The sequence below is a fragment of the Podarcis erhardii genome (genome assembly GCF_964252035.2).
Source record: "Podarcis erhardii genome assembly, chromosome: 6".
NCBI lineage: Eukaryota > Metazoa > Chordata > Lepidosauria > Squamata > Lacertidae > Podarcis > Podarcis erhardii.
This window is the reverse complement of record NC_138510.1, coordinates 89,725,584-89,741,264: the sequence shown is the minus strand read 5'-3', so window position 1 is coordinate 89,741,264 and position 15,681 is coordinate 89,725,584. Positions and strand designations below refer to the sequence as shown.

Below are 15,681 nucleotides of genomic sequence, written 5' to 3'. Positions count from 1 at the left end.
TACAGGATACATAAGGATTTTGGATAATGTCAGGTGAACACGGACTGACAGGAGGAGGCACTGAGAGCAGTTTTGTGGAAGGTGGGGGGAAAAGGGGTGAAAGATAAAGCACCCCTGCACGGGGTCCTAGTCAAAGGCGACTATGGGGTTGCTGCACTCATCTCGCTTTCAGGCCAAGGGAGCCAGCGTTTGTCTACAGACAGCTTTCCGGGTCATGTGGCCAGCAGGACTAAACCACTTCTGGCGCAACGGGACACCGTGACGGAAACTGGAGCGCACGGAAATACTGTTTACCTTCCCGCCGCAGCGGTACCTACTTATCTACTTGCACTGGCATGCTTTCGAACTGCTAGGTTGGCAGGAACTGGGAAAGAGCAACGGGAGCTCACCCTGTTGCAGGGATTCAAACAATAGTTTGAATCAATAGTGCAGGCATTCAGCATATGTGTTTCTCTGATCACTCTGCCTGCAACGGGATGAGCCAACTTTTTAAGAATTCTCAGTTATGACCGAAAACTCCATGCTAGCAAAGCGAGCGATGCACACAATCCCTGAGTTTTGCCTGAATGCTGACAAAGCATGTGGTGAGAATGGGAAGACAGACAGCTCCTGATGTTACACTTCCTAAAGCAGTCTTCCTCAATCAGCCACTTCACTGCCAGGCATGAAGAACTCAAAACTCCCAGCTTAGTTTCTGCCAAAGACTTTAAAGCTTAAATCAGAGCGCTAGACAAGCGAGGCACGGTTGCAGGTTATTGCAGGTGCGCAAGAGGAATAGATACCTGGCTAGGTACAAGCTAAGTGGTTGATCAAGTAAACAACATGCTCCCTGCAATGGGGGGGGGGGGGCACAGCATTTAGCGCAGCAAACAGCCAAAGTTTATGAGAATGGGCAAGCAAATAGGCACTCCTCTGGGTAGGGTGAGTTTACGAGGTCTGTTCATACCTTGTATCCAATGTCCTAAGTCACTGTGGCAGACCTTGATGTCAGCTCAACATCCAATTTACTCTAAGTCTACTCATCACGGACAGGAGGAGGCACTGAGGGAAGTTTTGTGGCAGGTAAAAAAAAAAAAAAGGTAAAGGAGCCCTGGACGGTTAAGTCCAGTCAAAGCTGACTATGGGGTTGCGGCGCATATTTTCTCTAATATAATGCATTTTACTAAGTTATTTTCAACGATACATACATTTTCATGCACACTTTACCTTAACACACACATTTTTTGCACGTATTACTTTTCTGGAGAGCTACACTCCAAAATTGTGCAAATTTCAAGCCTATGGCTTTGTTTTGGTTTGTATATTATTTCCGAAGGGGTAAAATGGTAAAGTCGCTTTTAAATGTGAACTGAGCCAAATTTTCCCCTTAGCCCTACTCCTAGGGTAGCTTACTATTTTATTAGTCTGTGCTTGCCTGAAGTCCTTGTGCACTTTGACTGAAAAATGGGTCCCTGTGCAACATGAATGCAAGGGATGATGAATGTAACTTATGACTATATCATGCGTGGTGCTTAGAAATCACTGCTTATTTTCTTTTGATGCAGTTTCTAATTCCATCTTATTTACTTGCTTGCTTGCTTACCAAAGTCTGGAGTTGACTGAGTACTTGCTAGCTCACAGAACTGGTTTCCACCCACATGCTGGCTGCTCATGTTTAAAGCTAGAGGGTTAACAGAAGGAAACAGGCCCAGATTCCCCTATCTTCTTAGAATTATCACACGGATGAATTCCCACATGTTCAGAATACGATAAAATAAACTGGGTAGCAACAGTTACCGATAACTGCCGAGTGTTTGCCTTTCTCATCCTGGTGCCTAAAGGGTTTGCTGCTCTGAAGGCAAAGAGAAGCAGAGATGCAAAACGATCAGGTTTTTCAGCAGAGAATCCGAGATTTAATGAGTCACTAAACACATCCACATTCTGAATGTGTTCCAGGCTATCAGATGGAGCTACATGCAAGCATTCAGCCTGCCATCTCCGTCTTAAATGAAAAGCAGACCACTCCTAAATGAGAAACGTTTAACATTGGGGATAAAGGGCCAGATTCAACTACCCCAGCGCAGTAGGGGAAGCTAGCAAAATCACTCCTGTTAGTGTAACAGGGCTTTCCCCTCTCTTCTCCCCCTGTACCTCCCACAAATCTGTTGTGGAGGATCGGGAGAACCCCCAGAACATTTGGCGGGAGTAGAAGAGAGATCATCCTGTCAGGCAAGCAGAAATGGTTGTGTTGATGGAAGAAATGGTTGCGTTGATGGAGAGAGCCAGTGTGGTGTAGTGGTTAAGAGCAGTAGACTCGTAATCTGGGGAACCGGGTTTGCGTCTCTGCTCCTCTACATGCAGCTGCTGGGTGGCCTCACTCACCTCACAGAGTGTTTGTTGTGGGGGAGGAAGGGAAAGGAGAATGTTAGCCACTTTGAGACTCCTTAGGGTAGTGATATCCTTCGGGATATCAAATCCAAATTCCTCCTCTTCTTCTTCATTTTCTCAGCAGTATGTTGAATTCCACCCAGCACTGTGATTCTGTGATTCAATAAGTCTTCTGTGTACCTTCTGTGTACCAGATGGGCGTGGTATTATTATTATTATTATTATTATTATTATTATTATTATTATTACCTCTAATCATAGCTGTCAACTTTCCCCTTTTCTTGTGAGGAATCCTATTCAGAATAAGGGAATTTCCCTTAAAAAAGGGGAAACGTTTACAGCTATGCCTCTAATAGTCCACTTTGATCCAGTGGTTGCTGCCATAGGTAAAAGGTAAATGTAAAGGACCCCTGGACAGTTAAGTCCAGTCAAAAGCAACTATGGGGTTGTGGCACTCATCTCGCTTTCAGGCTGAGGGAGGCGGTGTTTGTCCACAGACAGCTTTTCCGGGTCATGTGGCCAGCATGACTAAAACGCTTCTGGTGCAACGGGACACCGCAACAAGTGCCAGAGCACACGGAAACACCGTTTACCTTCCTGCCGCAGCGGTAACTATTTATCTACTTGCACTGGCGTGCATTCAAAGTGCTAGGTTGGCAAGAGCTGGGACAGAGCAACGGGAGCTCAGCCCGTCATGGGGATTTGAACTGCCAACCTTCTGATCGGCAAGCCCAAGAGGCTAGGTTATGGCAAGGAAGGCACATGGCTGATGTGAGTGCTTTGTCTAATTAGAAAGGATTAGAACCGTGTCTTATATTGTATAGTATTTTGCACTGGTTTTCAAGCTTACTGCTGCAAGGTTACAATTTTATTTGTTTTTAAATGTTTAAAACCCTGAGAGCTGTTTTATTTTTTAGGCGATAGTTGTTGTGGATACAATCACGTTGTAGGAATCATTGGGTAGAAGTGGGAAACTGTTCCCACTTTTTGGGGGGGTTGGAAATGAGGAGAATCCTGTATGAACTAGATTTTCAATTTCATGCAATCACAGCTTTATGATTCAGCATTTGACTGTAGTCTGCAAACCCAGAAGAATAAGTAAGAGCTGATATTTGCAGAGCAGGAATTAAAAAAACAAAAAAACTCAAGGCTTCACTCTGTGCCATCCATTGTAATGAGAGCTAAATTGCCTGGTACACAAAGAAACAGGACTGTGAGGCTTCCTTAGCCAGATCATGCGGTACAAGAGCTGCTAACCACCAACAGAAACTAGATGAGGTCACTTCCAAACAGGATGCGGGCCTGCAATCATGCACTGTTTTTATAGCAACAGAAAACTTGCAAGCTTCATGTACAAAGCTTACATACCTATAGGATTCAGCAGTCCTCATCTTGCAGGATTTGCTGAATCCTAATGATCTGCAAAAAGCGTTGCTTAGTTGCAAAACTACAGCTTCCAAAAGAATGGAGAGCATGGGGTAGGGGCTGAATATTAAGGCACCTCTTCATTTATTCTTTCTACCTTGCTCTATCACAAAGGCTCAAGGACAGCAACAACCTGGGCTGCCACAGAAATTCTGCCTAAAGCAAAATGTGGAGTGAGTGTTCGGTTTCCTCTTCCAGCAAAACATCTGAGGAATCCCAGAGTAGCTGAAAATGTGGTCTGATAGGACGAGTGAGATATCTTAAGGGGGAAATATATCCCTGGTGACAACTTTTCTAAAAGAGAAGAGGGTGGTTTTAAAAATATGTATATACTGTATATATGGAGAAATCTATTAGAGATATCTTCAAAACTCTATGCAAGCGCTAACTGTGTTGTACGAAAACAAAGAATGAAAAAAGCAAAGGAACACTGTGTAGGTATGAAGGACACAGCCAGGACTGCTTCAGCCCTGAGCGATCAGAATTCAGCAGGGAAGCAGGAAGTCAGAGCTAAAGGAACACATATTTGCCAAACATAAAAATTAAATAGTGAGTGGCTTTTTTGCAGAACTAAGAGGAGAGTTGAGAGAAGCAGCAGTGTGGTGACAAGTGGATTAACATCTAGGGCTGATAGCAGAATTATCAGCATGTGCAATATGAGCAGCCACCATAAAGGAGAACGATAAAGGGCATGACAGTTCTAAACTTCCAGAGTTGGTTCTACAGTTCTGTGAGCCTAACTGGAGACATCTATAAACTTAAATACTTGTTTTCAAATGCAACTCCGCAATCATGAAGGTTAGAACCTTTATCAAATGTGAAAACTATGGGTTGTTTCCAATGTTAATTCGACTCAGAGTAAACACTTGGAAATTAATGACTAACTTATTCTTACTTGGTTTGGACACTGAGTGAGAACCCAGAGGCTGAGAGGGAGGGTGTGTCAGAAGGAAAATGAACTGATATAGATTGATATATATTACTCACTTTGTATTAATGTAACATTTTATATGTAACTGTGTATTTTTGCAATATTTTGTTTAAGTTTGTTGTATCTTCAGCTTTTTGTACACCACTTAGAGATATTTTTAAAATGCTAAAAATTTTGTCTTTGATGTTAACTTCTTGTATCTTTATTTTGCATCTTATGCTTTCTGTATAAATTGTTCAATTTGGTTGCAAACTTCCTGGTGTTTTGTTTATTGTTTAGGGCTACTTTTGTCACATTTGTAGTTATGTCATTTATAAAATATATACTGTAAGCCGCCTAGAGAATGGTTTTAACCTTGGAAAGGCGGCATACAAATAAAACCGGGGGGGGGGGGTTAAGTGGTATAGAAGTTTAAAAAATCAATTAATCGGTAGGAGCCTAAATTCTATGCAAAATGCCAGATTCCATAAAGATTGATGCAGTCAGACAATTACAGCCACGCTTACCAGGCTGCACACTACAATAGCACTTGCACAAACCGCTGTCTGCACACAAATCGGGTCCTCCTTTAAAGAGGGCACGTGTTGCGGTGAGACCTGGCAACCTAACCCTGTGTTGTGGGGTGGGAATGTTTGGATAGCCACAACACCCGATTGGTAGGTCCCTTGATGCAGGGTTCAATCAGGCCAATGGGACGCAGGCTAAACGGTTTGAGGGACCTATTTATGCCCATGCACGTGACCCAGAGCTTCCTCTTTCGGCGCATGCATTCGGAACACCCGCCCACCTCTCCCTACTTTTAGGCTTGACCTTGCGATGCCGTCGTGTATCGTCTGTTGTTGGGACAGGCACACGGCAGGAATTTTCCCCACTTGGCTGATTGGCTGTTGCCATTTGGGTTTCACCTGCCGCGTAGCAAATCGTCACAACTTGTAAGGTTGCGGATAGGCTCTGGTTCAGGTGATAGGGATGGGAGAACGCTCTCGCCATCCCTATGTGAAGGGTATTCCGTTAAAGGAATCCAGGGACTCGATGGTTTGGTCAACCCCTGAGAGGGGGTTGTGCCCATGCCTGAGTCCAGGGGGACATTTGGGTGGCAGAGATAGCCTGTTCCCGGCTTTCCGCTTATCCAGGTGTTCACCCTTGGCTGACCTATGCTGATGTTCTGGGTCAGCGCTACCTGCATGGCAGGGAGCTAGTCGAACCAGAGCCTATGCAACCAGTCACTTGCTGTAATCAATAAAGTTGTGGCCTAAATTCTGCTAAAAACCAAACCAAAATTTGAGCCTTGTCTGAATTTATTTAAGGGGGAGGTTTAAAGGTCTAAACACACAGTGCAGGGTCTGCTCACACTATTCCATCACTTCCCCCCTAGTGTTCCAGGATACGATTTTTTTTTACAGATTGTGGCTGTGTGCACAAGCCCTTTCAAACAGTAAGCCCAACACACCAAGGGGAGGCGGGCTTTAGGAGGGGTGCATCCTCCCCCTGCCCCGTGTACACACAGCATATATGGGGGGCGGGGATCTGTGTGAATAGGGAATTTATTGCCCCAAAATATGATTCACTCACCAAGAGAAATCCATAGTTCTTCCATTTCTGCTTAACACTTCCTACAGGCTTAATAAATTCTGCCTTGCCTTTAGTACTGCAAACAAGGTCACAATCACAAATCTAACATGCTTGGAATTAACAAACAGACGCGAAATAATAAGGTCGGGAACAGAGTGCATAATGGCAGTAGCCTTGTTTCTCTTTAACAGTGTAGTTCTGACTAGATTTCCTGATGTTGTGGGTTTTCGCTTTTAACTAACTACTGTTTAGGATTTCAATGTTGTTAGTTATTTCTCTGGGGTAGCCACCCAGTGAAAGGGAAGGGCAAAGCAGATGCTGGTGAAATCAACAAGGGTGCTGCTTTCTTGTTGCCAAAATTTCTCTACCGGCCTTTCGTTTAACGTGTGTTGCAGAGTCTGTCGTTCCTTCCCCTAAAATGAGCAGAATGAAGTCAGCCACACCGAAATCTCAGTTCGTGCAACGACTCCACCCCTCCCCTAAAGCAACTCTGCGCTCGTAAGTTTCCCGTCAAACATCCAGATATTTAACATGTGGAAGATCCTTCCACAGCGTGGTTATTTCATGTGACAGAAATAAATAAAAAATGGAGGCGCAAGCACGAAGAGAGCAGGAAATAAATCCAGAATGTTAAAGATAGAAAATACTTATTAGGTCATTTACTCCACACTTTGCTAGCACATCACTGAGCAATGGGCTGAAATTCAGCTAGGAGCGGAGGCAGCCAAGGGAACCACGAGTCAGCTAACATTTCTGCAGAAAGATAAACCCACTGTGCAGGTTCTGAGTCAGAGAAGATTTGCAGCGTGCCAGGAAAAGTTGATCCACTCTATTACTGGCCCAGTACAGAACAAAAGAGATTATATTTCACCCAGATCACTGTATGACCAAAGTTTCAAAAGATGAATAATGGGGATTACAAACCATGCAAAATAAATGCTTTCCCTTTAAGTATGCATCAGAGGAAATTGACTTCAGCTGGCTGTTTTACAGGGCGCGTTCAGAGGAGGCTTATAGAGATTCAGGACTCTCTGCCATGCCAAAAATGTGTGTTCCTCCCCAAAGCAGAAGCTTCACCATATATAGATGCTTCACCACATATAGATCTTGCCTCAGCGCTGAGTACATTGTCTGCCCAAGTACAGATCTGTAATTTAAAAAGAAGTGGGGTCCCTTGCTCATGAAGGATCAGAAAGGTATAGGAAATGATTCCTTTGTGGTTGCTAGAAAAAGGTTGGACTAGCAGAGACCACTTCCAGTCTTAAAACTGGCTGGGCATTGCCCTTTACTCTAACACTCACCTATACAGTGGTGCCCCGCAAGACAAACGCCTCGCAAGACGGAAAACCCGCTAGACGAAAGGGTTTTCCGTTTTGGAGGCACTTCGCAAAACGAATTTCCCTATGGGCTTGCTTCGCAAGACGAAAATGTCTTGCGAGTTCCTGCGGGTTTTTTTTCCTTTTCCCCCCCTTTTTCTAAGCCGCTAAGCAGCTTATCAGCTGATCCGCTAAGCCGATAAGCCGCTAAAAGCCGCTAAACCGCTAATAGCGCTAATCCGCTAAGCTGTCAATGGGCTTGCTTCGCAAGACGAAAAAACCGCTAGACGAAGAGAATCGCGGAACGGATTCTTTTCGTCTTGCGAGGCACCACTGTAATTAAGATGGCATTTTGAAAAAACTGGGGAAACACACACCCCAGTTTTGTAAATCCAACGTCCACCTTCCTTCCCCAAGCCTGACAAAATAGTCGGCTGAATACAACATGGAATAATATCACTTCCTTAATTTCATATTGCACTTTCTTTCTCTACCCACCCCACCCCACCCCACGCTGCAGCTGTGGCTGGAAAGAGCAGAGAAAGGCCTAACATGGTATTTCCACATCATCCATAATTAGTAGTTCCCTCCAGCTCCATACAAGGGAGTGACGTAGTAATTTTGCAAAAGAATATTGGCCCGCTAGCTGGTGACAATCAGATATGTAGACACAATAGCAAGGATGTTGAACGTAGCCTTTTGCACCTACCGTGGTTTAAGTGTCTGATGCAGTCGTTCAATACGGTGCTGAATTTCTTCTGCGACTCCCGATCCGGAAAGCAGAAGCAACTGTGTCGGAGGAAAGGTTGCCACAAATAGACCGGAAATTCCTTTGGAAGGCCAACAAAAGCTTGTGCATTTTCCTTTTCATTGGAACCTTTAAGAGAGAAAAAAGGACATTTAAAAAAACTAATACAGTGGTACCTTGGTTCTCAAACTTAATTCTTTCTGGAAGTCTGTTCCAAAACCAAGGTGCACTTTCCCATAGAAAGTAATGCAAAATGGATTAATCTGTTACAGACTTTTAAAGGTAAAGGTACCCCTGATTGTTAGGTCCAGCCGTGGACAACTCTGGGGTTGCGGTGCTTATCTCGCTCTATAGGCCAAGGGAGTCGGCGTTTGTCCGCAGACAGCTTCCGGGTCATGTGGCCAGGATGACTAAGCCGCTTCTGGTGAACCAGAGCAGCACACGGAAACGCCGTTTACCTTCCCGCTGGAGTGGTACCTATTTATTTACTTGCACTTGACGTGCTTTCAAACTGCTAGGTGGGCAGGAGCTGGGACCGGACAACGGGAGCTCACCCCATCGCAGGGATTCGAACTGCCGACCTTGTGATTGGCAAGCCCTAGGCTTTGTGGTTTTAAAAACAACCCCTAAAACAGAAATTTAACATGAATTTCACTACCTAATGAGACCCTTGATCGATAAAATGAAAGCAATAAACTATGTCCTGCAGTCACACAATCAATCCATCAGAAAAAGAGAGACGCAAAAACAAAAACGCAAAATAAATAGCAAAAACACACAGACCTCAGCATAACACTCAAATCGGAAGCGTGGCACTCAAAACGGAGCACTTTCGGCTTCCGAAAAAAGTTCGCAAACCGGAACACTTACTTCCAGGTTTGCAGTGTTTGGGTTCCAAGTTGTTTGAGTACCAAGGCGTTTGAGAACCAAGGCACCACTGTACATTGCATGACTTGCCTCCTTGTTATACAAACATTTATCTATACGTAAATGGTGTAAGCTACCAGGGAGGGGAATGTTTAACTCAGCATGCATTACGAGCGCTCAGTGTTTACAGATGCTGCAGGAGGACGTTTTTAATAGTGTGCTGCATTCCTAGTAAGGTTCACCTCACATGTCTTTAGGCAAGGCTTATGAGATTCCAAGCTCATCTCTCATCAGGAGACTCAGGGCCTATCTGCACCTCAGTTTGTCCTGAGATTTAAGTGTTTTCAAGTCATGGGTCTGAGTAGTGCCAGATTTACGTACAGTGGTGTCTCGCATGACGAAAAGAATCCGTTCCGCGAGTCTCTTCGTCTTGCGGTTTTTTCATCTTGCGAAGCAAGCCCATTAGCGGATTAGCGGATTAGCGCTATTAGCGGATTAGCGGATCAGGTGATAAGCGGCTTATCAGCGGATCAGCTGATAAGCGGCTTAGCGGATCAGCTGTTAAGAGGCTTAGAAAAAGGGGGGGAAGGAAAAAAACCCCGCAGGAACTCGCAAGACATTTTTGTCTTGCGAAGCAAGCCCATAGGAAATTCGTTTTGCAAAGCATCTCCAAAACGGAAAACCGTTTCGTCTAGCGGGTTTTCCGTCTTGCAAGGCATTCGTCTTGCGGGGCACCACTGTATAAACTAAACAAGCTATAGCTTAGGGCCCACTCTCTTGGGGGCCCAAAAAAATTTAAAGGGAAAAAAACCTGGATGTACATTTCCAAAATATAAGATAAAAAACAAATAAAACCTACATACAGCAACAGTGTTTTGTGTTGTGTAGGCTCCTGTGATGTAAGTAATGGACCTCGCCTTCTAGCCTGCTCCCTAAAATATCTCTGGTTTGCTCATTTCTATATATAGGGTGCCTACATTCTGCATGGACTCGTTATAATTACTTTGATAAAATACGTACTTTATTATGTGCAAATGGCTTTAGATATCTGTTAGGTCCATAAATTACCATATAGCATATAGTCAACATAAGAAACAACGACAATTGTTGACAAAGGACAGCTAGACATTATAAAGGGCCCCATTACTTTCAGTAGCTTAGGGCCTCATCAAACCTAAATCTGGCCCTGGGTCGTGTGTCCCACTACCTTCCCCTGGAAAATCTGCTGTTTACTGCTGAATCAGAACAAACCAGGGTGAATAAAAATCAAGGAGTTAAAATAAAGAAATAAATAAAATGGATTTAAAAAAAAAAATTGGATTTTTTTGTAATAGGATTTTTTTTATTTAAATTGGATTTTAAAAATAAAATGCTTTTGGAGGGAAAATATTTCTATAGATAGTTTTCCATTTAAGCTATATCATAGTCCAAAGGCTATTCATCAGGAAATAAGGATTTGTTTTCAATTTTTCATGTGTGCTAAAACTCAGTCTAAGGTTTTTTTTTATTATTATTTAACCACATCAGTTAACAAACATGGATACATATGCTATAATGTTATTGCTTTAGTTACATAAATTGTTTAAATTGTTATTAAGGAACTGATTGTTTTTCTCCTTCCAATACAGTACAGCAGAAAAGTCGAAATATAAATAGTTAACTTATTAAACCTCACAATAATGTGATATCGGTCTATGTATTTCTAATAGTATAACCAAATCAGTAATTTTTGATATAACTGTAAAAAAACTACTCTGAAAATTTATAATTCCAAAAATGAAACCTTCATCCAGTTGTAAATATTAAGATTATACCAGCAAGAGTCTTTCTTAAAAAAATTAAAAAAAAAATTAAATTAAGTCTTACTGACTAGTGACTTAAATCAAATCCACCCTGGAACAAACTCTATTGATGTGAAGGCACCCACAAAAGATTGCTGTCTCATATAGCAGTCCTCCCTTTCTAAGTCTTGCCAATAATCAAACAGGGCAGTTAGGATGGAAATTGGCCATTCTACTTTCACTTGACACGCCTTACCACTCGGGTCTGGAAAATGTTTATCAGATAACAAGTTATACTCCTCTTCTGTCGTCAGTACTTTGCCTCCAACAGGTAAAATGCAGCTTTTAGGACTAACGCCCTTCTGGAATGCCTGGGTTCGAGGAAGAGAAATAAGGTTAAGATGTACAGATGTACAGATATGAGAGAAGGATTGTGGCTTTTTAAGGGGTGCACAGAAACCACAGCTGGGGGTTTCCATCTTTTCTGGGGGTGTCTGCTTTATTAAAAAAAGGAAAGAGAAAACAAGTTTCTAGTCCCTGTGGGCTGTGCCTCCTGAAAAGCTCAGAAGTGAGAGTAGTGGCCGAGTAAGACTTGGAGGAACCCATATATTTCCTTGACCTGCTTAGCAAAATTAAAAACCTGCATTTAATTTATTTGGCTTGCAGCTCCCCTTTGATTTCAACAAGCTCCCAGCACAGCTTTCAACAACTCAGCACTTACACAGAATAAATAAAAACAGTATCAAATTAATTATGCAAACATTTTCCGTATGTATAATCTGTGCAGCTCAGGGATTTCAGTTTTCCGTGGCACAATATTCAGACTGCCTGATGCGAGAATTTAATATACTGTTTATTTTTTGCTCTATAAGACTCACTTTTTACCCTCCTAAAAAGTAAGGGGAAATGTGTGTGCGTCTTATGGAGCGAATGCAGGCTGCGCAGCTATCCCAGAAGCCAGAACAGCAAGGGGGATTGCTGCTTTCACTGCGTAGCGATCCCTCTTGCTATTCTGGCTTCTGAGATTCAGAATATTTTTTTTCTTGTTTTCCTCCTCCAAAAACTAGGTGCTTCTTGTGGCCTGGTGCGTCTTATAGAGCGAAAAATACAGTAGTTTTTGAGCACAGCCAAAATGCTGCCCTGACCACAGGCAGCTTCTGTTGTTACTTTTTTCATGGAGTAAAAATTTGCTCCACGAATTATGTGGCATGGCATATTCATGGTTCTGTTCCTACCTTCAGAACTAAGGTCAGAGAGTAGAATTGAGAGAGTGCCTTTCAGCCCCTGGGCTATTTAATATATACATGAAGCCATCTGGAGTGGTCATTAGGAGTTTTGAGGCGAGGTGCCATCAGTATGCTGATGACACTTAGCTCTATTTCTCCATAACATATGAATCAGAAGAGGCCTTGCTGGACACAGTGGTGAAATGGACGAGGAAAAACAAGCTGAGCTTGAATCTTGGCAAAATGGAGGCACTGTGGCTGAGCAGTTCCCAGGTTTGAGAAACTGGTCACAGTTGCTTATCCTTGATGAGGTTATAATAATAATATAATAATAATTTATTATTTATACCCCGCCCACCTGTCAGTGAAGCAGCACTGAGGATCTCAAAACTGAACATGATGAATCAATGCACCATGACATCAAGCCTCAGCACCCAGTAAACTGACAACTTACCTCTTTGTTTTCAAAGCTCTCCACGGCATATTTGCTATTCACCACTATATATCTGTCTTTCCATTTCTTCAAGTCTTCAGCAAAATGTGACACTTCTCCTTCATAAAAGACCATGCTGGAGTCTGCAGGGGGCTATAGAAAAGACAAGATACTGAGAAATAGAAATGGCTTCTTTCTGCTTCTTCATTTGTAAAAGGAAAGGGGTGTGTTTTTTCATGGGGGTCCAAAAACCTGACTAGAATATGTTAGAATAGAAACTGAAAGCTTCTGGACTATAGCTTCTGTTGTTTGGGAGCTGGCATTGACAGCACAGTGCGAAGTTACACTGGCTAGCGAAATGTTTGCTCGAACTCTGAATGTCTTTGGTGTACAAGCCCATCTATAGTTCTGTTTTAAGCTGTTGCTTTAGTTTAGTTATTTTTTTTTTAAATTAGCTTTAAGGATGAAATATACTCTAGTGATTTCATGCTCTTTATTGCAGCTTGTAAAACAGTGATTGAATTACGCCCCCAAGCCTCAGGCTTTTATATACATTATTTACACAATGAGTCCCATCTGATTGGCCGATTCTGCTTCCTTCCTGGAGCCTGATTGGTCTTTTCCTGCAGGCCAATCAGTTGTTGCATTCTACGATCCTACCAGCCTAATAGGCTGATTAACTTCTTCCTGGAGCCTGATTGGTCTTCTCCTGCAAGCCAATCAGTTGTTGCATTCTAGGATCCTTCTTGCCTATTGCTCTAGGATCCAAGGTTAGTAAATAACAAAGGATTTGTTCCAAGCTGCCTCAAAGAGTCAAAACGTACTATTAAACATCTAATAGAACAAACAAACTTAAATGCGCTCTGTACTTGCTCAGAGACACCATATCCCGTTATCAGCCCCCAATCTGAGGCCTCAGCCTCTCTCAGTCCAGTTTCAAATTAAAGCCTGAGTTTCCAATTTAAAAACATCTCCAGGAGGTCTTTTAGCAAGGGTGATGGTGTTCATTGCCCTGTATATAAAGCTGATAGATGGGAATAGGAAGGAAGGAGACGGACTGAATTACATAATTTTACACTGCAGCCTGCCTGGGGGTGCACTAGTTTTCCCCCTCCCCACTCGCTACCCCTGATAAAGAGACCTTGTAGCTAAAAGTGTGTTGTGGCACTGAAAAATGTGTTGTGTGGCTCTGAATACAGGGAGCAGGACCACTGCCCTTTTTGTGGTTTTCATGGGATACTTGGGAAAGGTAAAATGGGAAGAAAAGAGGGTAGGAAAGTTTTGCTAAATAAATAAACAAACAAACTTCATTTCTGGGTGAGGACTTGCAACTTGTTAGAATTCCTGCTCCATGATTGCAGTTATGGGATTTTTGTCTATCACATGACAGTGTATGTTTTGACTCCACAAAGTGGGAAGTGACGAAGACAGGATGTTTGTGTTACTGTGTTCCGTGAAGAGAGAGGGAGCCATGTTGCAGTGCTCCATGTGCGCATATATGTAAATAAAGTAGATTAGCCAAAATGCTGAGTTGCTGAGGTCTGTTACGCAAGCTGCACAAACTCTGCGGATCCCTAAGTGTGCTGATGTCTGTTGGCGTTGGTTGCTGTGATGTTCAGGCAGAAGAAAGCTTTTGAAGCTCCTGAACAGTCGACCAGGAGGGAGAGAACATGCCAGTCGGGCATGTGTCTCTGCCAGGGTCCTACTCGAGTGTAGGACGAGCTCCTGACATTAACAGCTATTGTGGTTTGCCAAAACCAGGAAGTGCCAAGGAGAAGTGGCTCATGTGAGCAGGGGGTAAACAACCAACAACCTGCGATCAATAAAAGGGTTTCAGAATGTGTAGGGCACATACAGCCAGTGAAATAGCAAACTCTTCTTGTAGTTACCTTTGTTTTTAAGAAATGGGACTGCAGGTCCCTGTTTTGTTCCAGCTCATTCTGGATGTTCTTGCAGAAGGACACTGCATATTGGCGTTTATAGTGCGGACTGAAGTTCTTGATCACAGCCTCCGTCTTTCCTGAAATGGAACATTAAAATTTATTATACATTCAGCAGCTCGCTTGCTCTTTTTTTCCAGGCTTCACAACTGTGAAGTTCTCAAAACTGCATTTAATACCACACTCTGCAAAAGACCTACATGATGGCATGTACTGGGTGATGTTGCAAGACGAGGGAAGTTTCTAACCGACACCTTTGAAACAACAAAAACATCACCTGAACTAATAGCCTTTTGTTATATCTGACACAGCACTGTTTCTAGTCCTTCCTGGAAAGCTTAGTGAGATAGGATCTTCCTAAAGAGATCTTCCTGTTCTTGTTCCAGTGTTTCTGATGGGCTGCGGCAACATATAAAGTCCTGAAGCACAACATTTTAACATATTTCAGTCCAGATTGTGAGCCTCGTTCCAGTAAGTTTCTCTTAAGTCTCTCAAACAAGTCTTTGCTTGTCTCTTGGCCACCATCTCAGGGCCTTCTTCTTCTAGAGTGGTGAATCCAGATTATCTTAATTCACCAAAAGGTCGGTTCACGTTGCCATCTCCAAAGCTGCTCCTTCATTCATTCATTTTACTTGTATAACACTCTTCATAAAAATAAATAAACCATAGGTAAAGATAAAGAGACCCCTGACCATTAGGTCCAGTCGTGACCGACTGGGGTTGCAGCGCTCATCTCGCTTTATTGGCCGAGGGAGCCGGCGTACAGCTTCTGGGTTATGTGGCCAGCATGACTAAGCCGCTTCTGGCGAACCAGAGCAACGCACAGAAACGCTGTTTACCTTCCCGCTGGAGCGCTACCTATTTATCTACTTGCACTTTGACGTGCTTTTGGACTGCTAGGTTGGCAGGAGCAGGGACCGAGCAACGGGAGCTCACCCTGTCGCGGGGATTCGAACCACCGACCTTCTGATCGGCAAGTCTGTGGTTTAACCCACAGCGCCACCCGTGTCCTTCCAAAATAAACCATAGAGAATATAAAATACAGGTGTACCTTGGAAGTCGAATGGAAGTCCGT

The 15,681-nt window shown here is 43.2% G+C and overlaps 2 protein-coding genes across 2 annotated transcripts in view; one reads left to right on the top strand and one right to left on the bottom strand.

Moving 5' to 3' along the window:
* The window catches only part of NIBAN1 (niban apoptosis regulator 1), a 98,778-nt gene that overhangs the window by 41,939 nt on the left and 41,158 nt on the right, over positions 1–15,681 (bottom strand). Inside the window, exons 2-5 of the mRNA XM_081865782.1 lie at positions 14,556–14,686; positions 12,688–12,819; positions 11,264–11,378; positions 8,321–8,488 (exon numbers count right to left, since the gene is read on the bottom strand). Coding sequence (XP_081721908.1) covers positions 8,321–8,488; positions 11,264–11,378; positions 12,688–12,819; positions 14,556–14,686 — 546 coding nt within the window. The remainder of the gene's footprint in view (positions 1–8,320; positions 8,489–11,263; positions 11,379–12,687; positions 12,820–14,555; positions 14,687–15,681) is intronic.
* NOS1AP (nitric oxide synthase 1 adaptor protein) overlaps positions 1–15,681 on the top strand; it is a 226,750-nt gene that overhangs the window by 171,694 nt on the left and 39,375 nt on the right. The gene's annotated exons all lie outside the window — the stretch shown is intronic.